At 44.3% G+C, this 22,728-nt stretch overlaps 1 protein-coding gene across 1 annotated transcript in view; it reads right to left on the bottom strand.

The window, feature by feature from the left end:
• Positions 1–22,728, bottom strand: part of LOC126267322 (mucin-5AC-like) — a 209,093-nt gene that overhangs the window by 38,058 nt on the left and 148,307 nt on the right. The window contains exon 4 of the mRNA XM_049972422.1: positions 2,193–2,350. Coding sequence (XP_049828379.1) covers positions 2,193–2,350 — 158 coding nt within the window. The remainder of the gene's footprint in view (positions 1–2,192; positions 2,351–22,728) is intronic.

Below are 22,728 nucleotides of genomic sequence, written 5' to 3'. Positions count from 1 at the left end.
ATCCGCCGAGCGGATTCCTGCTGGGGACCGGCACGCCTTCCCGCTCGGGAAGCAGCGCGTCAGACCAAGCGGCTAGCCGGCCAAGCTCTCAAAATTGGTTCAGGTATTACATGTTAACAATATTACACTGCCGACTTTGCCACTTCAGTGACGCAAGCTGCAAACCCCTGCTGCTATAGGGCTCCGAACTGTAATCTCTAACAAGGCGGTGTGTGACGTAACTGTGTCGGTGAGTGAGAAACAGCGTGCTGTAATCGAGATGCTAACTCCAGAAACTGTCGTCCACACATGTAGCATGACAATGCCAGACCACACTCGATCGCTGCGAAATCTGCAACACTCCGATACCTTGGGTTTACTGTCCTCGATGTTCCTCCATACGACTTCGCCCCTCCGTTTTTTTCTGTTTCCAGAACTTAAAGAACGCCTTCGAGGACTTCACTTCGATAGTGATGAAGCTATGCAGGCAGAGGTGAGGTTGTGGCTTCATCAACAGTCAGACATTCTACAATGACGGTATTAAGAAACTGGACTCTTGCTGGAAGAAATGTGATCGTCGCCAGGGTGGCTACGTTGAGAAATAAAAGTGTAGTCACAAATATGAAGGATGAAGAATGTTAATAAAGTATTTCTCTGTCCTGCAGCCATTACGAATCGAGACACAAAGGAATTAACGACGTCTAGCTGTTAGTGGGCGTCGATACAGAACAATGGGGAAAGTTAAAAATCTGTGCTGCACCGGGTTTCGAGCCAGGGCCTCCTGCTCAGGAGGCAGATGCACCGCCAACTGCACTCTCTGGTCACAGTGGTCATTGCATCTGCATGAACCATCCTAGGACGTCTGCCATGAGACCCAGATTCTCAATTTATCCACTCACTACTGACCTAATGTCTCTGCCCATTATCCTCATTACTCGTGAAGTTTGCGCTGACCACTGTGTCCGGATGGCTTACAAGGGAAGGACGTCAGACACGGCCTAGCTATTCTGTTCATTTTCAACAGGTTGTTTGTGTATGAACAAGACGTAAGTCCTGTAAGATATTTTGGCTCACTTGCTCCCAGATTCTGAGAAAACGACGCTTAAAGTTCATGACACTAAATAGATTCGAAGCTAACTGGATCGGTAGATAATTATAAACTGAGTATTTTTCATCATCATGCGGGAAAATGTGTTTTCCGAAAAATCAAGAAAACAAACTTTTACTGCTGTCGCTTATACACACATCAAGATAAAAATGCTTCACCGAAAGCGGCGCTAGCCGAGCGACAGCGGGCACGGTAATGCAGTGCGTTCGGTCAGAGAGCTGGCTGGCTTCTGAAATGATAAATAAATAAATAAATCAAAATAAAGAAACCTGAGTGAGAGATTCAAAGATGAACTTGACTGGGTGTCACGAGACGTCCACCCAGACCGAAAACCGAGGGCAATAATGAAAAAAGTGAAGGGAAAAAGTGTTGAAGACATCTGGTTCAAGAGCGGAGATTCCGTATTCGTTTCCTATAGGTATACTGCATTTTTTGCTTTTATTTTTGCATATGTAGCTTTTGGAAAAATGAAATGATCGTGCTGCATTGATGGCCTGGATGTCCCATCCAGGAGAGTTGACTCGCCAGGTTGCAAGTCTTATTTTAGGTGATGTCCTATTGGATGACATGCGTCGCGGTGATGAATGTATGAGAACAACACAAAACCTTGTCTACTAGCGGGGAAAATATCCAACCTGGCCGGGAATCGAACCCAGGCCCGCTCCATGGTAGGCAAACAGGTTACCACTCAGCTACGCAGGCGAACGTAGCTTTGGGAATAGACTGGAATTACAGGATTCATAACTTAAATAAATCTATGGGGAGTATAGCAATCACTTTTATTGCTGAATAACTACAATTTCTGTCCAAACATCATAATCAAACCGATTTTTCAGTCTACATAAGGAGAAACAATACTTCGGAAGACGTGTCACATCTGTATGAAATGGCAAGTAGTTCACTTGGTTGTACCTCGGAGGACCGCAATCCTCCTCTTGCACTGATAACAGACTGTGAATACCCCACTCTGCTCTCCTGAATTCCCTTCCCCTAGAAGTGTCGCCTGTGCCCATCCGCCCCACGCTAACATGTTACCATGCGGCCTCCGGATGGTCTCGACCCCAGACTGTACGTTATGACGAGAGCGGGAGTAGGGCGGACGTACCTGAAGGAGGCGAGCACGCTGGGCGTGGGCGTGGTGGCCACCTTGCGGCGCTCGGCGTCCTCCAGGTGCGCCCTCAGCTTGTCCAGCACGGGGTGCCCCACGGCCTGCGTGCTGTAGCGCGGCTGCTCCGTGCTGCCAGCCACCGGGCGCCAGCCGTCCTGCAACACACCCACAACGTCCACATGCTTCACTGTGTCGTAATATCTGCTACTCACCTTGTAGTGGACCTGGTGAGTAGTATATAATTTTATTTTCAGTATACGACTCTATACAGTCACCACCCACACCAATAACAATACCAACTATAGTTTCTCATTTATGTTTCAACAGATGGTAAAAAATAAATTGATCATATCAAAATGTAAAAATACACTACTGGCTATTACAATTTCTACACCAAGAAGAGATGCAGATGATAAACGGGTATTCACTGGTCAAATATGTTATACTAGAACTGACATGTGATTACATTTTCACGCAGTTTGGGTGCATATATCCTGAGAAATCAGTACCCAGAACAACCATGTCTGGCCGTAATAACGACCTTCATACGCCTGGGCACTTAGTCAAACAGAGCTTGGACGGCGTGTAAGTGTACAGCTGCCTATCAGAGTACTGACTGGCGTATTGTAACGAACCAGTTGCTCGGTCACAACAGACCAGACGTTTTAAATTGGTGAGAGATCTGGAGAATGTCATTTTCTGTATCCAGAAAGGCCCGTACAGGACCTGCAACATGCGGTCGTGCATTATCCTACCGAAATGTAGGGTTTCGCAGGGATCGAATGAAGGGTAGAACCACGGGTCGTAACACATCAGAAATGTAACGTCCACTGTTCAAAGTGACGTCAATGCGAACAAGAGTTGGCCAAGACGTGTAACCAGTGGCAACTCATACCATCACGCCGGATGATACGATGACGAATACACGCTTCCAATGTGCGTTCAACGCCATGTCGCCAAACACGGATGCGATCATCATGATACTGTAAACAAAACCTAGATTCATACGAAAAGAAGAATTTTGCCATTCGTACACCCAGGTTCGTCGTTGAGTACACCATCGCAGGTGCTTCTGTCTGTAATGCAGCTCCAAGGGTAACCGCAGTCATGGTTTCCGAGCTGATAGTCCATGCTGCTACAAAATCGTCGAACTGTTCGTACAGATGGTTGTGATGCAGATAAGATGCCTGTCATCTCCACTGCTAGTGATACGAGCCCGTTGGGATGCAGCACGGCGTTCCGTATTATCCTCCTGAACCCACCGAATCCTTATTCTGCTGACAGTCATTGGAGCTCGAACAACGCGAGCAGCAATGTCGCGATAAGATAAACCGCAATCGAGTTAGGCTACAATCCGACCTTTATCAAAGTCAGAAACGTGATGGTACCCATTTCCACTCCTTACGCAAGGCATCACAACAACGTTTCACCAGGCAACGCTGGTTTACTGCTGTTTTTATATGAGAAGTGGGTTGGAAACTTTTCTCGTGTTAGCACGTTGTAGATGTCGCCACCGGCGACAACCTTGTGTGAATGGACTGAAAAGCTAATCATTTGCATATCACAGCATTTTCTTCGTATCGGTTAAATTTCGCGTCTGTAGCAAGTCACTTCGTGGTGTAGCAATTTTAATGGCCAGTAGAGTATATAAGGAAAAGATGTTTCAGACAAAACAGTGTAATGCTAAAAATGTATCGAACAAGCACTGAAGCGCCAAAGAAACTGGTATAGGCATGCGTATTCCAATACAGAGATATGTAAACAGGGAGAATACGCACAAACGAATGGACCCAGCAAGTCCGAGGCAGAGATGAAGTGTAGATTTTCCCTTACGACCGTTTCACGAATGTATCGTGGATATCAGGAATCCAGTAAAAATCATATATCCGATACTGCTGCGGCCAGAAAAAGATCCTGCAAGAACGGGTGCAACGACGACTGAAAACTATCGCTCAACGTGACTGTTGTGCAACCTTTTCGCAATTTGCTGCAGATTTCATTGCTGGGCCATCAACAAGTGTCAGAATGCTCAAAAATCATCGACATGGGCTGCAGTTTTCAATCCTGGGCCATCAACAAGTACCAGTGTGCGCAAAGATCATCGACATTGGCTTTCCGAGCCGAAGGCCCACTCGTGTACCCCTGATGACTGCACGACACAAAGCTTTACGCCACACATGGGCACGTCAACACCGACGCTGGACTGTTGATGGCTGGAAACATATTGCCTGGTCAGACACGTCTCGTTTGAAATCGTATCGAGCAGATGGACGTGTACGGGTATGGAGACAACTTCATGAATCCATGAACCCTGCATGTCAGCAGGGGACTCTTCAAGCTGGTGGGGGCTCTGTATTGGTGTGGGGCTTGTGCCGTTGGAGTGATATGGGGCCCCTGATACATCTAGATACGACACTGACAGGCGACACGTACGTAAGCATCTTGCGAGATCATCTGCATCCATTCATGTCCACTGTGCATTCCGACGGACTTCAGAAATTCCAGCAGGACAATGCAACATTGTTGAGCATACTTGGGATGCCTTGCAACGTGCTGTTCAGGAAAGATCTCCACCCCCTCGTATTCTTACGGATCTTTGCACAGCCCGCAGGATTAGTTGTGTCAGTTGCCTCCAGCACTGCTTCAGACCTTAGTCGAGTCCATGCCACGTCGTGTTGCGGCAGTTCTGCGTTCTCGCGGGGGTCCTCTACGATGATAGGCAGGTGTAACAGTTTCTTTGGCTCTTCAGTGTAGAACAGTTATAATCTCAATTATCAAAAGTATTAATTATATATACAATTTTCTTTGCTTGTTGAGGTCGAGTTTAAACAACATCGTTGTACAGTAAAATCCATTCAAGATCTCTTTGTCTTTTTGGCCCATTTTAAGCAATTCTTGTTGAGAAACGCGTGATGTTGACCGCGAATGTGCAGTTAAGGTACATTTTTACATAGAAATGTTTTTGTAACAGAAGATGTGCTCTTCGAAACAAACTATTACCCTAAATGACGAAAATAATCGAAAGAAAAATCTTCACAAAAAATAATTTTAATATTGTCGCAAAACCAAATCTACGATCCTCGATCTCCCTTCTTCAGACACGAAACATACGTCTAGATATACTTACCCAATGATAGACATCGATAAAACCACTAAGAGGAGCAAAAGATTAGAATAAACAATTTAATAAGTGCGATGTTCGTTTAATAAGTAATGCAACAGTTTTTTTTTCTTTGGCCAGTTTCGTTTGCAAAAATGCATAATTTTTGTGGGAGATTGTGGAATATTCACGCTTCAGTCCCTATTGTTTGATGAAGTTACGACATGTGGCGGCGCTACGCAGCTTACAAAGTGGCGTTTGTGACGCAAGTGTCATTTAGTTTCCTTTCGCGCAAAACCAGAGCACCGCAAATCTCCATAGGCGCTTGCAGATTGTCTACGGAGAGCTGACAGTGAACGAAAACACCTAGAGTCGTTGAGCATCAACGTAACAAGGTCGCGCAAACCTGTCCCATCTCCCGAATGTAAGCCGGCGTCACACAAGTGTCACTCCAACTATGTTGGAATGTTGGGACATTGTCACTAGAGGTGATCGACGAGTCACAGTCAAAAACCTCGTTGCTCAACTGGACGTCTCTGTTGTTAGTGCCGACATGCTTGTCCACCAGTTAGGTTACTGAAACGTATCTACCCGCTGGGTTCCTTGCCGCCTAATAGAAGAGCATAAAGAGGATGATCGTGACAGACTTTTGGTCGAACATCCTCACAGACAGAGAAACATGGTTTCGTCAACTCGAGCCGGAATCAAAACGCCAATCTACAGGGCGGCTCTCCAGTGAAGAAACAGTTCAAAGCCGCGCCTGCAGCCGGAAAATTCATGGCGACGATCTTTTTGGATGCTGAAGGGCTTACTCTATTTGACGTCCTCCCTCATGGTGCAACAATTAACTGTGAAATGTACTACGTTAACCTCAGGAAATTGAAGAAGCGACTTCAGCGTGTTCGTCGTCACGAAAATGAGGACTAACTTCGCCTTCTGGATGACAACATGACGCCGCAGACAAGTCTACGCACCCGAGAGGACCTCAAGAAATCTTCATTGGACTGTTCTCAGTCATCCACCATACAGCTTGGATCTCGCACCCTCCGTCTTCTGTCTATCTGGCCCAATTAAGGATGCAACCCGCGGGAAGCAGTACGTGGATGATGGCGAAGTTATTAATGTAGCAAGAAGTTGGCTCAGCCGTCGAGCAGTAGTGTGATATCAAGAGCGCGTACAAGTCGTTCCAGCAAGGTGGCGTAAGGCTGGCGCATAGAACAGAGATTATGTTGAAAAAATAAGGTCTTGTAGCCAGAATGATGGGCAACAATATACTGTATTGGAATGCTGAATATAACCAATCTGCTCTCAGAAAAAAATGTGTTGCATTATGAATTGTTATGCCGTACAACGATGATTCAGCACTGTTTCGTACGTTTTCAAGGTACTGGGAATAATTTACGTAGACCGTAACAATATCACCATGGACGTCTGCTGAACAAAGAGAGTAGGTTAGAAGTTCAAAGTAAGGCGGCTGTCATATACATACGTGCAGACTTCAGAAAGAACGTTACACACGTCGTCCCGCGCTAAGACCATTGCGGAACAAAAGCAGCCCAGTTACAGAAGAGAGACCATCTTCCAGGTTTCCTGCACGCAGTGTTTTACTGCGGAGCGGATGACAGGCGCATCACATTGTGGGAATGGATTGGCGTGACAACTGGAAACGAAGTACAGAGCTGAAGAACGCGGAACAGTACGATTCTTGTGAGCGTGAAATTGTAGTGGTATATGGAACAAATGCAATGTTGTGTCCAGGGAAATTATGTCGACAATTTGATCAGATCCACAATGACGTTGGTGATGCTGATCCGCCACACGGTCCAGATCTGACACCATGCGATTTCCATGGGCAAGATGAAAAATCGTCTGGAGCAAAAGAGGTTCTCCAACGACGAGGACGTGCAATCAGAGGCTGTCGAAACGTTGCGTGACCAGGCAGCGGGTTTCTATCGGCGAGGTATTGAACAATGGGTACAACGTTCCGTACGCTGTTGTCAGAGATTTGGTAACTATGTCGAAAAACAGTGTCATATATCTGCGTCACTTTGACGCATCGTGTAGCATTCAGTAAGAGTTACTTGACCTGCCGTAGTAAAGTGTAGGCTATTTTTTGAACTGATTTCGTAAATATACACAGTCCATTGGAAGAAGGAGCATACTTCGTCCCAATATCAGCGAATTGCTACCGTATTGAAACAGCTGTATGTACTACCTGTATTCTTCCGTACTCTTCCTGATCTCTTTTAAGTCAAGTTTATTTCGGTTTAAACTTTGTACCACCAATTAACATTTACGTCCGTCTTTGACGACTGTTGTTTCCACTTCGGCTCCTTTAAGAATTTATACGTCTCAGCACTATCACGCACAATTTTTATATTATTTTGTATCTTTTATTTTGATAGGGTTGCAGCCTCTCCCCGATGTTATTCAATCTGTATATTAAGCAAGCAGTAAAGGAAACAAAAGGAAAATTCGGAGTAGGTATTAAAATACATGGAGAAGAAATAAAAACTTTGAGGTTCGCCGATGACATTGTAATTCTGTCAGAGACAGCAAACGACTTGGAAGAGCAGTTGAACGGAATGGACAGTGTCTTGAAAGGAGGATATAAGATGAACATCAACAAAAGCAAAACGAGAATAATGGAATGTAGACGAATTAAGTCGGGTGATGCTGAGGGAATTAGATTAGGAAGTGAGACAATTAAAGTAGTAAAGGAGTTTTGCTATTTGGGGAGCAAAATAACTGATGAAGGTCGAAGTAGAGAGGATATAAAATGTAGACTGGCAATGGCAAGGAAAGCGTTTCTGAAGAAGAGAAATTTGTTAACATCGAGTATAGATTTAAGTGTGAGGAAGTCATTTCTGAAAGTATTTGTATGGAGTGTAGCCATGTATGGAAGTGAAACATGGACGATAAATAGTTTGGACAAGAAGAGAATAGAAGCTTTCGAAATGTGGTGCAAAGAGAAGAATGCTGAAGATTAGGTGGGTAGATCACATAACTAATGAGAAAGTATTGAATAGGATTGGGGAGAAGAGAAGTTTGTGGCATAACTTGACCAGAAGAAGGGATCGGTTGGTAGGACATGTTCTGAGGCATCAAGAGATCACCAATTTAGTATTGGAGGGCAGCGTGGAGGGTAAAAATCGTAGAGGGAGACCAAGAGATGAATACACTAAGCAGATTCAGAAGGATGTAGGTTGCAGTAGGTACTGGGAGATGAAGAAGCTTGCACAGGATAGAGTAGCATGGAGAGCTGGATCAAACCAGTCTCAGGACTGAAGACAATAACAACAACAACAACAACAACAACAACATCTGTAAATGGATTATCCACAATTTTTAATGCGATTAATGTTTTATATCAGTTTTGTACATGACTTGTAACAGCTCTCATATTTGGTGTTTAACCCTTGCCTTTATTTGGCAATTAAATAATACTCCGTACCTCACAGCTGACTAGCGCCATCGGCTGCGAGATGAGGATGACTGGCACGCGCCTCGCAAGGAGCCCATTGAGTGCGAGGTCGCAAGTTCAGTACTCATCAGAAAGTGTTGTGTTAACAATGTTGATACGAAAAATGTTAGCTGCTTATCACTCACGTTGTGCATCAGGAGACGGACAGAAAATGAGTGTCCGGGAGATGCAATGATCAACCTTGATGAGCTGCATGTATTACACTTCATGAAATCGACGTCGTCGTGCTTATATTGTTAGTTTTACTTTCGCTTCAGTTCTCAGCAACCATATATTGCAAATATAGAAAGTCATTAAATACCTACAAACATCCTGGTTACTACATTTTTCGTATATATTGAATACAAGGACACGCGGTAACAATAAAAGGAAGAGAAAATTTAATTTATAACAAAAAGAGATAATAGCGTTAAAAAGTTCTACAGAAGAGTAAAATATGTTTATGTGTAATAAGGACGAGCAATACCCGCCTCCGTAGCGCAGAGAGCTAAAGCACACCTAAGCGGTGGCGTTCGGCTCTGAAGCACGCTAGATGGTTAGATTTCTACTGTTGGAAGAAAATTTGACGTGCAGTATTTTGCCGAGAGTGGAACGAGATGTGGTGATGTTAACTTCATGATCACTAAACAACGCGCCAAAATCCTTCATGAAATCGCAAATCTCCCATCATTGTCTCGTAGAGTTAGAGCATGTGTTCCCCATAGTGCGACAAGAATAAGTTACGTGTAACCATTTGTTCTCATTCTCTACCTTCTTTTCTTATACCATCATACAACACAAACAGGACACAACAGTACACACACACACACACACACACACACACACACACACACACACACACACACACACACACACACACACAAACCTATTCTCAACAGCTGCAGCACAATTCTCTTACGCTTTGTGCGCCAAGACTGAAAAGACTTGCGTATTCAGCGGTTGAACAACTTTCTTGACTTCCCAGCTAACAATACCATACCACACTCTCTCTCTCTTATACTAGAAGTAATTACATGGAGCTACGAAAACAATATGAACCCTTTGCTGATACTCTGTATCTCATTCATACAAAAACTAAGGTAGGTCACTTCCGCTCTATATTATCATACTTAATCCATATAGACTTTGGCAGAAAGGATTTCTAAAATAGGAGCCATGTCTTGTAAGCTATTATTTCAAACTGAACAGAATGAAAGTAAAGATATAATTTAGCAGAGTTCCGTTAAACGCGAAACTTACAGCAGCCAGAAAGTTCATTTATCGACACCATAGGCAGCTAGGGTTACTGGTAGAGAATGTATAACTAAATATTTGTAAATTACAGTTTCTGCAACTCACTTCCTGCCGATACACATTAAAAATAATTTTCCCCTTAGTGCAGGATATATCGCTGTTGTTAGCTACTCAAGGATATTTCGTTCATTCGGATTCTATATTTAAGAAGCACCTGGCATTTACGTAAAGCTGTATACATTTTATAGGCAACAACATTTGTTGGGTTGGAACTGATATTATCGAACGAGGTGACACTACGATGAGGACACTGAAGTTGTGTATTTAGTAGGAGTAAGGGCCAGACATCATCTGGCCGTTTGGTGGAGGTTTCCAGTTGTTTCCACAGATCACTTCAGGTGGTTTCCGCGATGGTTACATCGACAAGAGTTGATTTCCTTTTCCAAGCTTTTCTACACTATATGATCAAAAGTATCCGTATAATTGGCTGAAAATGACCTACAAGTTCGTGGCGCCACCCATCGGTAATGCTGGAATTCAATAAGGTGTTGGCCCACACTTAGCCTTGATGACAGATTACACTCTCGCAGGAATACGTTCAATAAAGTGCTTGAAGGATTTTTGGCGAATGGCAAGCCATTCATCACGGAGAGCTGCACTGAGGAGAGGTATAGTTGTCGGTCAGTGAGGTCTGGCACGAAATCGGCGTTCCAAAACATCCGAAAGATTTTCTATAGGCTTCAGGTCAGGACTCTGTGCACGCCAGTGCATTACACGGATGTGTAACCACTCTGCCACAGGCCGTGCATTATGAACAGGTGCTCGACCGTGTTGAAAGATGCAATCGCCATCCCCGAATTGCTCTTCAACAGTGGGAAGCAAGAAGGCGATTAAAACATCAGTGTAAGCCTGGGCTGTGATAGTGCCACGCAAAACAACAAGGGGTGCATGCAAAAAACAACCACACAATAACACCACCGCCTCCGAATTTTACAGTTGACGCTGCACACGCTGGCAGATTACGTTCAACGTGCATCCGCCATACGCTCACCCATCCATCGGATAGCCACATTATGTACCATGATTTGTCACTCCACGCAACCTTTTTCCACTGTTCAATCGTCCAATGTTTAGGCTCCTTCCACCAAGCGAGGCGTGGTTTGGCATTTACCGGCGTGATTGTGGCATATGAGCAGCCGCGCGACTATGAAATCCACGTTTTTTCACCTCACACCTAACTGTTATAGTACTTGCAGTGGATCCTGGTGCAGTTTGGAATTCCTGTGTGATGGTCTAGATAGATGTCTCCTACGACCCTCTTCAACTGGGCGGTCTCTGTTAGTCAACAGACGAGGTCGGCCTGGACGCTGTTGTGCTGTACGTGTCCCTTTGAGTTTCCGCTTCACTATCACATCAGAAACAGTGGGATGTTTGGGAGTGTGGAAATCTCACTTACAGACGTATGACACAAGTGACACCCAATCACCTCACCACCCTCGAAGTCAGTGATTTTCTGCCGAGCTCCCCATTCTGCTCTCTCACGATGTCTAATGACTACTGAGGTCGCTGATATGAAGTGCCTGGCAGTAGGTAGCAGCACAATGCACCTAATATGAAAAACGTATGTTTTTGGGGTTTCCGGACATTTTTGATCACATAGTGTATGTGTGCTGTCGTTCCAGTTCTATTGAGATTGATTTCGACTGGGCATTAAGATTTAATTTTCCATTCCTTTATCGTGGATTTGAGGTTCAGTGTCACCCAGTACTGCTGTTAACGGGGAAAACTGAGCAGTAAGTCCACATACATGGGTGTTGTTCCCTAAATGTGACACGGTAATAAAATCATATTATGTTATGTTGCGTGAAACTGAAATGAAACTGTAATAGAAGATGACGAGAAATAATTTAGAAAGCGAGCAGAAAAAAGTAAAATAACCTACTGGTTACGTCTCGCCATTCAGTATGATAACCGTGAATGACTGACGCAAAATACTGCAGTCGGGTACTCTGCGGATCGTTCTGGTAGTAGTAATTAATTTCACTCCTTCAAGCATCCACCATCCCGCTTCTCTGCAACTTTTCCTTTTTATCCCTCTCCCAGTCCTTGAGGACTCCAGCCCTCTGCTGTACGAGTAGTAACATTAAATTATATAAACGCGTGATAAATTTTGAAATGATGACGTCAGATTAATATGATTACGAATTTAAAAGCGTTCTGCGTTCGGGATGCGTCGAATTGATTATATATTAAGCGGACAATTATGGTTTCACGATTATGGAAGCGGTGGTGTGTGTTGTGAGACACAACCAAGTAGCTACTGAGGTCTGCGTGAATGTCAGTATGATTTGCTCACACAGTCCTGGTCCCCTCTTCGGACCACAAATAAAGGTGAAACCTGGTTAATTAGCAACGGCTGGCATTACAGATTCCCTTCTCCGTTCTGTCGTAACAGCAGCGGGACGAACGCTGCCGCGTCGGGGGACCCTGCGACGCGATCCCACAAAACCGCCGCCGCTGGTCTCGCAAGAGCCTGCGACGCTTTCGTGTATAGAGCGGCGTGCCGGGTCACGACGCGCTAAAATTGCGCCGGAGTCCGCAGGACACGAAGCGGGAGCGTTTTCTCCCAGGGAGCTTTCCCAAGGCGTGTCATCAGTCAAGACAGTTCGCTCGTGTTTGCTCTCTGAGTGGGTGCTTTTATGAAATGGCAGGTTTAGTAGCTGTGTCCACTGTGCTAGTATACAGGCAGAATCAACTCTAGCGCGCAACAACTGAAATGGAACGGGAAATACCCCTCTAGATATTCTGAGGTAATAAGCGTGGAACAGCGAAGCCAACTGATGATTGAAACATCTTGTTTCAACAGTTATCATTTCTATGGAGTGAACATTAATATACTAATGGTCATTAAAATTGCTACACTACGAACATGACGTGCTACAAACGCAAAATTTAACCGACAGGAAGAAGATGCTGCGTTATACAAATGAGTAGCTTATCAGAGCATTCACACAAGGCTGGCGCCGGTGGCGCCACCTACAACGTGCTGACATGAGGAAAGTTTCCAACCGATTTCTCATACACAAACAGCAGTTGACCGGCGTTGTCTGGTGAAACGTTGTTGTGATGCCTCGTGTAAGGAGAAGAAATGCGTACCATCACGTTTCCGACTTTGATAGAGGTCCGATTGTAGCCTATCGCGATTACAGTTTATCGCATCGCGACATTGCTGCTCGCGTTGTTCGAGATCCAATGACAGTTAGCAGAATGTGGAATCGGTGGGCTCAGGAGGGTAATAGGGAACGCCGTGCTGCATCCCAACGGCCTCGTATCACTAGCAGTCGAGATGACAGGCATCTTATCCGTATGGCTGTACCGGATCGTGCTGTCACGTCTCGGTCCCTGAGTCAACAGATGGGGACGTTTGCAAGACAACAACCACTTGCACGAACATTTCGACGGCTTCTACAGTAGCATGGACTATCAGCTCGGAGACCATGGCTGCGGTTACCCTTGACGCTGCATCACAGACAGGAGCGCCTGCGATGGTGTAATCAACGACGAACCTGGGTACATGAATGGCAAAACGTCATTTTTTCGGATGAATCCAAGTTCTGTTTGCAGCATCGTGATGGTCGCATCCGTGTTTGGCGACATCGCGGTGAACGCACATTGGAAGTTTGTATTCGTCATCGCCCTACTGGCGTATCACCCGGCGTGATGGTATGGGGTACCATTGCTTACACGTCTCGGTAACCTCTTGTTAGCATTGATGGCACTTTGAACAGTGGACGTTACATTTCAGATGTGTTACGACCCGTGGCTCTACCCTTCATTCGATCCCTGCGAAACCCTACATTTCGGTAGGATAATGCACGACCGCATGTTGCAGGTCCTGTACGGGCCTTTCTGGATACAGAAAATGACATTCTCCAGATCTCTCACCAATTTAAAACGTCTGGTCTGTTGTGACCGAGCAACTGGTTCGTTACAATACGCCAGTCAGTACTCTGATGAACTGTGGTATCATGTTGAAGCTGCATGGGCAGCTGTACACCAACACGCCGTCCAAGCTCTGTTTGTCTAAGTGCCCAGGCGTATCAAGGCCGTTATTACGGCCAGAGGTGATTGTTCTGGGTACTGATTTCTCAGGATCTATGCACCCAAATTGCGTGAAAATGTAATCACATGTCAGTTCTAGTATAACATATTTGTCCAGTGAATACCCGTTTCTCATCTGCATTTCTTCTTTGTGTAGCAATTTTAATGGCCAGTAGTGTAAAACCGACAAATTGTAGGGACGAATTCCTGACTGGAAATGGAGTAAAAGAGGTCATAGGAACATGTGTCCGGAAACGGACGGTGTGCGTGCAATGACAAGTCGTCCCGGAACACAGTACAGAGCTGCATCTCGTCCACGTCACAACGTATGTTCAAAGTGACCTACATGGGATGCAACGCACGCCTTCACACTTCGTTTCATGGATTGCCGCAGTCTTTCGCACGGCTTCACAGGCGTCGGGTACGTGGTGCTGAAGGATCGGCTCATCAGGAACTGGTTCAGCCTACGCAATGTTTTTCAGATACCCCCAGAGATAAAAATTCAGGTTTTTCAAGTCTCGTGACCTAGCAGGCCATGTTACAGGGCCTTCGAGTCCTGTCCAGTGTCCGGGGAAGTGGCTGAGTAAGCTGTACCTTCTCAAAGGCCTCCAGAGTATAGGAGAGAGATAACTACGTAAGATGAGGCTCCAAATATGGGCTGCCACTTTCTTGTGGTCATCTACTGTTCGAGGTTTGCTAGCCACAGGTTGCAAAAATTTATCTGCGTTTGGTTTCGTTAATGGTACGGCTTTAAACAACGTTAAAATGGCCTACCTTTAATTTTCTCTGTGACAGGACAAAACGTTAATTTTTGAAAGAAGGATATAAATACGCGTACGAGTTATCCTTAACTTCTATAGGCTAAAGAGCAGCAGAGAAAAAAAGAGGCATTTCGTTTACAATTATAGTGCATGACAACAATACGCCTAAAATACTCGACAAATCAGTTTTCTGAATTCTGCAATTAATTATTCTGGAACCTCTCTCCCTGCAGTGGTTAGAGCTACTACTTGGTTTTTACCTTATCTTTGAGCAGTATATCGTCTAGTTTCATCCACACTAAAAATTCATGCAATAAGGAAGTTGTTTTTGTCATAGATATTTTTTCGAGTGTGTGAAAAAAGTACCAAAATTTTCCTTGGGGAAGCGTTATGCTTCAGCAAAGGATGTTCCACAAACTTTGACAAAAGATATGCAAGTATTGTCCTGTTTGGTTGTTTGAGAAAAATATCTACATAAGCTCTCTTTCTTTATTCTCTTTTCAAGAAATTTGAAGATCGTTTCTAACTGACAATTGATAGACTATGCGTGGGAAGCCACACATATCGCACATTAAGAAGTTTCGTTCCAGAACTAGGAAATAAGAAACTAACTTCTCCCCAATATCTGTACCCAAATAGATTTTTCTTCTAATGATAATGCGTACTATTGCAGCTGGAGTAAGGTCACGGTTTTTGCTCAAACTTTGCAATATTTCGTGAGGTACATTCAAAGTTAAATTAAGGAGATTAGCCCTGGATAAACGGAAGGAACCAAAGGTTGTTGAAAGTTTCAGAGCGAACATTAGGCAACGTTGGACTGAAACAGGAGAAGGAATAAAATAGAAGACGAGTGCGTAGCTTGTGAGATGAAATAAGTAAGGCAGCAGATGACCACATTCGTAGAAATACAAGGCGTAGCAGGAATTCTGGATAGCAAAGGAGACATTGAATTTAACTGACGAAAGAAGAAAATATAAAAACGAAGCAGACGAAAAGAAAGACAGACGAATGAAAATGAATTTGACAGACGATGCAGAAAGGCTATAAAAATGGCTATAGGGAAAACTCATGGCTGTGGAAGCATTCATAAAGATTAAACAGATCTTTGGAGACAAGAGAATGAATATGAAGACCTCTTATAGCAAGTAAGTACTAAGTAAAGAAGAGAAAGCTGAAATGTGGAAGGAATATATTTAGGATTTGTATGAGGGAAACTAGCATGAGCATAGTATTACAAAGAGCGAAGACAAAATAGACGAAGAAGAGATACGCTCTATGAAGAAAAAGAAAGGAAAAAAGAAAACAAAAATCTACGCACCATGAAGAAATTTTCTGAAAGGGATGGAAATTGGTAGGTATGATTTACATGTACAGGCAAACAAATGATTGCAGTTCCACAAAAAATTGATGATTTATTCAAGAGAAAGAGTTTCACAGTGAGAAGTCACTAACGCGTTGGCCAACCTCTGACCCTTATGTAACCAGTTATTCGGCTTCGCTTTGATTGATAGAGTTTTGGATGTCCTCCTGAGGGATATCGTGCCTCGTCAAATTCCGAGCTGGTAATGCTACAAACGTGCTCAAATGGGGAGAGATCCGGCGACCTTGCTGGTCGAGGTAGGGTCAAAATCCCGAGCTAGTTCCAGGGTCCTGCCAACAACGCTCCAAAGGTTTTGAATTGGGGAGAGACCCAGTGACCTTGCTTGCCAGGATAGGGTGTGGCAAGCTAGAAAAGAAGCAGTAGAAACTCTCGCGGTGTGCGGGCGGGTATTATCTTGCTTGTAAGCCCAGAATGGACTGCCATGAAGGGCAACAGAATGAGGCATAGAATGTCGTCGACGTACAGCTGTGCTGTAAGGGTGCTACGGTGACAACCAAAGGAGGCCTGCTTTGAAATGATATGGCACCCCAGACCATCACCCCTGGCTGTCGGGTCGCACGTCTTTAGTGATGAGTCCCGCTTCGAACTGAGCCCCAATGACCTGCATAGACGACTCTAGGGACGCCTCGGACAGCGGTGGGATACCAACCTGATTCCCACCATACAGCCCGACAACGAAGGGCGCTGGTCTGGGTTCCATTTCGTTTCATAGTAGAACCCCTCTGATTGTCATCCGAAGTATCCTTACACCACTGCGGTACGTCAACAATATTCTGCATCTCGTTTCTTTGTCTTTCGTTGCAGGCCATTCTGGGCTTACATTTCAGCAAGATAATGCCCACCCGCACACTTCGAGAGTTTCTAATGCTTGTCTTCGGGCTTGCCAGATCTACCCTGGCAAGCAAGGTCACCTGATCTCTCCCCAATTCAGAACGTTTGGAGCATTCTGGGCAGGACCCTCGAACCAACTCAGGATTTTGACGATCTAATGCGTCAACTGGACAGAGGTTGATGCTATATCCCTCACGAGACCATCGAGCAACTCTGTCAATCAATGCCAGGCCGAATAACTGTCTTGCTTCAGGACCAGAGGTGGACCAACGCTTTATTGACATGCTCAATTTTTGAAGCTCATTATCTTGAATAAATCATCCAATGTTTCTGAAACTGTAATCATTTGCTTGACTATACAAGAACATCGCATCTAGCTCTTTCCGTCCCATTCGGCTAATTCCTTATTGGTGCGTCCCCACTTCTTTTCTTAGAGTGTATGATACTGCGAGAAGAACGTAACAGAGCACTGAAAGACTTAAGTGGAAGCGATACCTCTGGAGTTTACGATATTCATTAAGAATTATTAATGTCCCGGGAGAGTCAGCCATGAAAAAAATTATTCCATCTTCTGTGCAAGAATGTAATAATTCCAGTTGCCAAGGAGGTGCCGACAGGTTTGAATGTTACCAAACTAAGTTTAAATGTCATGGCTGCAAAACACGGACTCGAACTACGAGGGATGAAACTTAAATAATTCACAACCGATACAAAAGACTTACATGTTTTCACCTGTTACTGTGCTTCAAAGTAGTCACCAGCGTTGTGTAGAACCCGTTGCTAGCGATGTGGAAAGCGTAGTATACCGTTAGCAGAGCCTGTTCTGTTGATGGTGCAAATGGAGCGGCCTATTGCCTGTCGACTCTCTGGAACAGTTCTGGAGCGAATCACAGTCACAAGGACTTAAGTCCGGGGAGTATGGTGGATTGTACAGTACTTCCCAGTCCCATCTACCGAACAGAACAACCATAGCTTTCGCTGTATGCGCCCGCGCATTGTCGTGCAAAATGATGAGTGGGTTGCGCAGAAAATGTCGCCGCTTCTTTCGCAAAGCTGGTCGCAAGTGATGCTCCAAATACGAACAGTAACACTGTGCATTGACGGTCTGCCGTGGAGGAACGTACACGAGAATCACCATTCCATTCGCACCATCAACAGAACAGGCTCTGCTAACGGTATACTACGCCTTCCACATCGCTGGCAACGGGTTCTACACAACGCTGCTGGCTACTTTGAAGGACAGCAACAGCTTTAAACACGTAACTCTTTTGTGTAGGTTACAAATAAATAATTGCCACTAGTTAAGTTCCAACCCTCGTATTTACAGAAGAATGGAGAAATTGGCAGAAGCCAACCTCAGGAGACCTCGGCTCAGATAATCAGATCTAAACGCATATGTAAAGGGTAGATAAATGAAATCGAGACAGATACAGAAAAAAATAAGGATCATTATTTCAAAAGTAATCGCCATACATTTATGCTACTGTGAGACGAAACTTCAATGTCTTCATGGCCGCCCAAATGTTCTACATCTACAGACATATCCCGCAAGCTGCCATACGGTGAGTGGCGGAGGGTGTGCTGTACCACTACTCATCATTTCCCTTCCTGTTCCACTCGAAGAAGGAACGAGGGAAAAACGATCGTTTGTATGTTGCCAAGGTTGTTTCTAGTACGTTGAAAAAGTTTTGTTGGGAAGCCCTTACACAACTTACATATAGTCTTGATCCCTCCCCATGCGATGGAGCTCAGAAGAAAGACATTCGTAGCCGCCGAGTTGCTTCGGACGAAGAGATGGCAGGATAGATTCTACGGGCCACAGTATAGTTTATTTCATAATAACCGCTCTGGTCCCAGTATTTTACAAGAGCATTCGTCCTACGAGCAAAGCTGGAAATGTGCTGGCCACAGGCAACATTTAACAGCCACGATTTCCGCATATGAACAGGGCACAGCGACAACCTACTGATAAAAGACGCCATGACACTAGATGTACTTCGATGAACTTAACTACGTAACCCAAAATATATAAGGGACGAAGTTTCTGTTTGAGGACGTTTCTGAAACTTATACGCAATGTAGCGCAATTCCGATGTGGGATACACGCACCGACATGTAGTCAATGGATTGGCGTAGCATTCGTATCTTTCTGACACGTGTGAGAAAAATACTGAGAGGTGAACTATGGCGACGTTATCACCAAATGCTTCCAAGTACGACCAACGTGCTGATATTCTTTTCTTGGATGCCGAAGGTAGGGTAAAAAAATGGGTCTGAGCACTATGGGACTTAACGTCTGAGGTCATCAGTCCCCTAGAACTTAGAATTACTTAAACCTAACTAACCTAAAGACATCACACACATCCATGCCCGAGGCAGGATTCGAACCTGCGACCGTAGCGGTTCGAGGTGGTGAACGCATTTTTCATCTCCTATAACGACGAAAAATTGTACCGACAAGCCTTGTAACAAGGAAGCATTTCCACACAAATTGTCCTTCATTGCTCTTTTCTGGACTTCTGTTAGTCGCCGAAGAACTCCTCGGATACACAAATTTCAGCACTCCAACTGGTGGGCGAGTGTGTCAGTACAACCAACAGAGACGTCCAGTTGAACAGCGAGGTGTCTAGTTCTGATCCGTCCATCACTTCGAATGAGAGTGTCCTTACGTTCCAACATTACATGACTCAGCTGTTCGCAGCATGCAGGCGTGCGGCAGATCGCACAGGTTCGTGCTACCTTGTTACGATGATGACAGACGCCTCTCTCAACGACATACCGTGCTTTTGTTTACTGCCAGGTCTCCTTAGACATTCTGTAATCGCCAATGAATACCTGCGATGCTCTGGTTTTCTTATAGAAGAAACTCAATGACAGCTCTTTTCTTGGAACGCACCTCCGTTACAGAAGTCATTATGAAGCTTACGTGTAATGGTACCAGCTGTCGGAACTTCGAGAAACTTCAAGGCCCACAACAAATTCCACATTTTTTCAGCCGAAATTGGCCGAGAAAAAAACGTGTTGCATTACTTCATGAACGCCTCTCGTTGCATACGATTCTCAAATCGAAGTTATTACTCGATCACATAGAGATGATTTTTGTCATCTAAATACCAAACTTCTCATATTTTTCTTGAATAGCACTGCTGTATAGTAATGACACAAAATTTACTTCCAAATTAATTTAAAATTGTATTTATGATTTGGAAATACTCTTATTATTCGTGTTTGTACGGCTTATTCGAAAAACAGGTGACTGTAAGTTGTAAATTGTTTTAGAGTCTTTGCATGTAAATATCAATGTATTCATATATCTCTGAGCTGCAAGTTGTGTTATCTTTGTTGTTGATTTTTGTGTGTGAGTATTCAGTCTCTTATGAAGTGTCAGAAGATGTAGTGTTAATGTATCAATCAGCTATGGAGCTAGTACGACGGTAGTGGTGTGTTATGGCGTAAAATGTTGTGAAGTATGTCATGCAATTGTGATGTTAAGGAATGGAAACCGGATTGTGAAGTTATACTGAATCACTACATGAAGGAAATAAAAGAAAGGATAAAAGTTCATTACGTAGCGGAGTCCTTATTTGACAAGAACCGGGCCAATGATGCTTACTAGACAACAGTTACTGAACGAAATATAAATTTGACGAAGATCTACAAGAACCAAGTAAGTACATTTTTTTTAGTTTTTAAGTGTTACTACGAACTTCCTTCTCATTTAAAAGGGATTCACACGCATAGTGATACCATTCCTACAAATGTGCGCGGGAACAACTGATGATTTTATTAGCAACAGAGGAGGGGTTCGTGACAAATATCTGATAAAATTATGATCGAGCAGATATACGAAATCCTCCTGAAAGTACATTTCTTTTGTCGTATGATGTCTTAATATAATGGCCGTCTCTACGTCGGAAACCGAGGTAGTAAATTTGCGAAATTATTTCATACCCCAGTTGATTCTGTTCAAGCTCTGTGGTGTGCAAGGGGGTGAAAAATACTGGATTAGTTTTTTCCTGTTTTATACACTCGATGCCAGATCTCATGTTTCGACTCATATCCGGCCGGCTTCTAATCCGGGGAGTGGCCGTGCGGTTCTAGGCGCTCCAGTATGGAGCTGAGCGACCGCTCTAGCCGCAGGTTCGAATCCTGCCTCGGGCATGGATGTGTGTGATGTCCTTGGGTTAGTTAGGTTTAATTAGTTCTAAGTTCTAGGCGACAGATGACCTCAGAAGTTAAGTCGCATAGTGCTCAGAGCCATTTGAACCATCTAATCCGGAATGGCCGGCTTTATAAGGATGTCTCGCGTTCACAAGATGCAGTTTCCCAGTACCAACAAAGTCGAGAACCCGGGCAAGCTGTAAATTCCTTTCTATTACCATGAAGCTTAATGCGAAATTTTTCTCTGTCATTGTTCACGTCACACTAAAAGCGTATTTGCAAAATCCGGTAATGATCAATGCTCCTTCTTCGACCAGCCTCCATGAACTGTACGTAGGGATTTCAAGAAGTATGTTACAAATGTCGACTCGTGCTAAGACCACTGCACAACAAGAGTGGCACACTGAGAATGGAGTATATGTCCGGGGTTTCCTGTAGACACAGTTCAGCTGCCGTACGGGTAACAGGTGCGTCATAGTATGCGACCGAAATGTCGTGACAACTGGAAACGTACTCCAAAGTTTAAGTACGCGGGAGAGAACGGTTTTCGCAGGCAAAACGTAAATTACACGCAGTTTTACCGTGAAATTATGGTGGTATATGTCGCGTCCAGTCGAACTGAGGCCACCAATTTGAGCGAGGTCGCGCAAAGGTGAGTGATGCTGATCGGGAAGGAAGGCCATTGACGTCCACGACAGAAGACAGTGTCCAGGCAATCGAGGAAGAACAACTGTGGTGGTGGTGGTGATGGGAGGGGGGGGGCGTTGTTGCAACGATAAGGACTTTCAAGTAGAGGTTCGGAATGGCTTCGTGACCAAGGAGCGGATATCTGCAGCCGAGAAACTGAACAGTTGTTGGAACGTTCCGACCGTTTTTTTTTTTTTACAGAGGTTTCGTGATTGTTGAAAATAGTGTCATGTGTCTCCGTCACTTCGAAGTGGTGTAGTTCAGCATTCAATTAAATTTACTTGGCCTGCTGTAATAAGGTGTAACTTATTTTTTGCAGTCCCGTCGTAAACTCTACCTTGGACACATTGTAAACTGTTTTGTGTTATTCTTAAGAGGGCAACTGTTTGTCATTAAAGATAAGCAGTTTACACGTGTCACATACGCATTCGTCATTCTGGACCTCGCAACACCTGAAATTTCGTTACCGAGCATCGGTTCCTGATCTCAAAAAATTCAATTTACGATTTTCTTTAGTCTGTATATAGTATGTGACGCCCTACTTTCATAGGATCACTCATTATTGCACCCAGATATTTTGATAAAATGGCTCCGTCGAGTCGAGACCCAGTACTTGTTCCACGACATTTTACGTCTTACCTTTATTTTCAGTGTTTTAGCTGCATAGCTCAGTATGTGTTAAGTGTTAAAATCATGTCAGTATCTGACAGAATTTTTGTGACTGAAAAGTGTTTCTCCGATTCGACTGGTTCATATAAGTTATATTTACAATTTTTAATGATCTGTAAGTCTTT

The sequence above is a fragment of the Schistocerca gregaria genome, chromosome 4 (genome assembly GCF_023897955.1).
Source record: "Schistocerca gregaria isolate iqSchGreg1 chromosome 4, iqSchGreg1.2, whole genome shotgun sequence".
NCBI lineage: Eukaryota > Metazoa > Arthropoda > Insecta > Orthoptera > Acrididae > Schistocerca > Schistocerca gregaria.
This window is presented reverse-complemented; position numbering and strand designations above follow the sequence as displayed.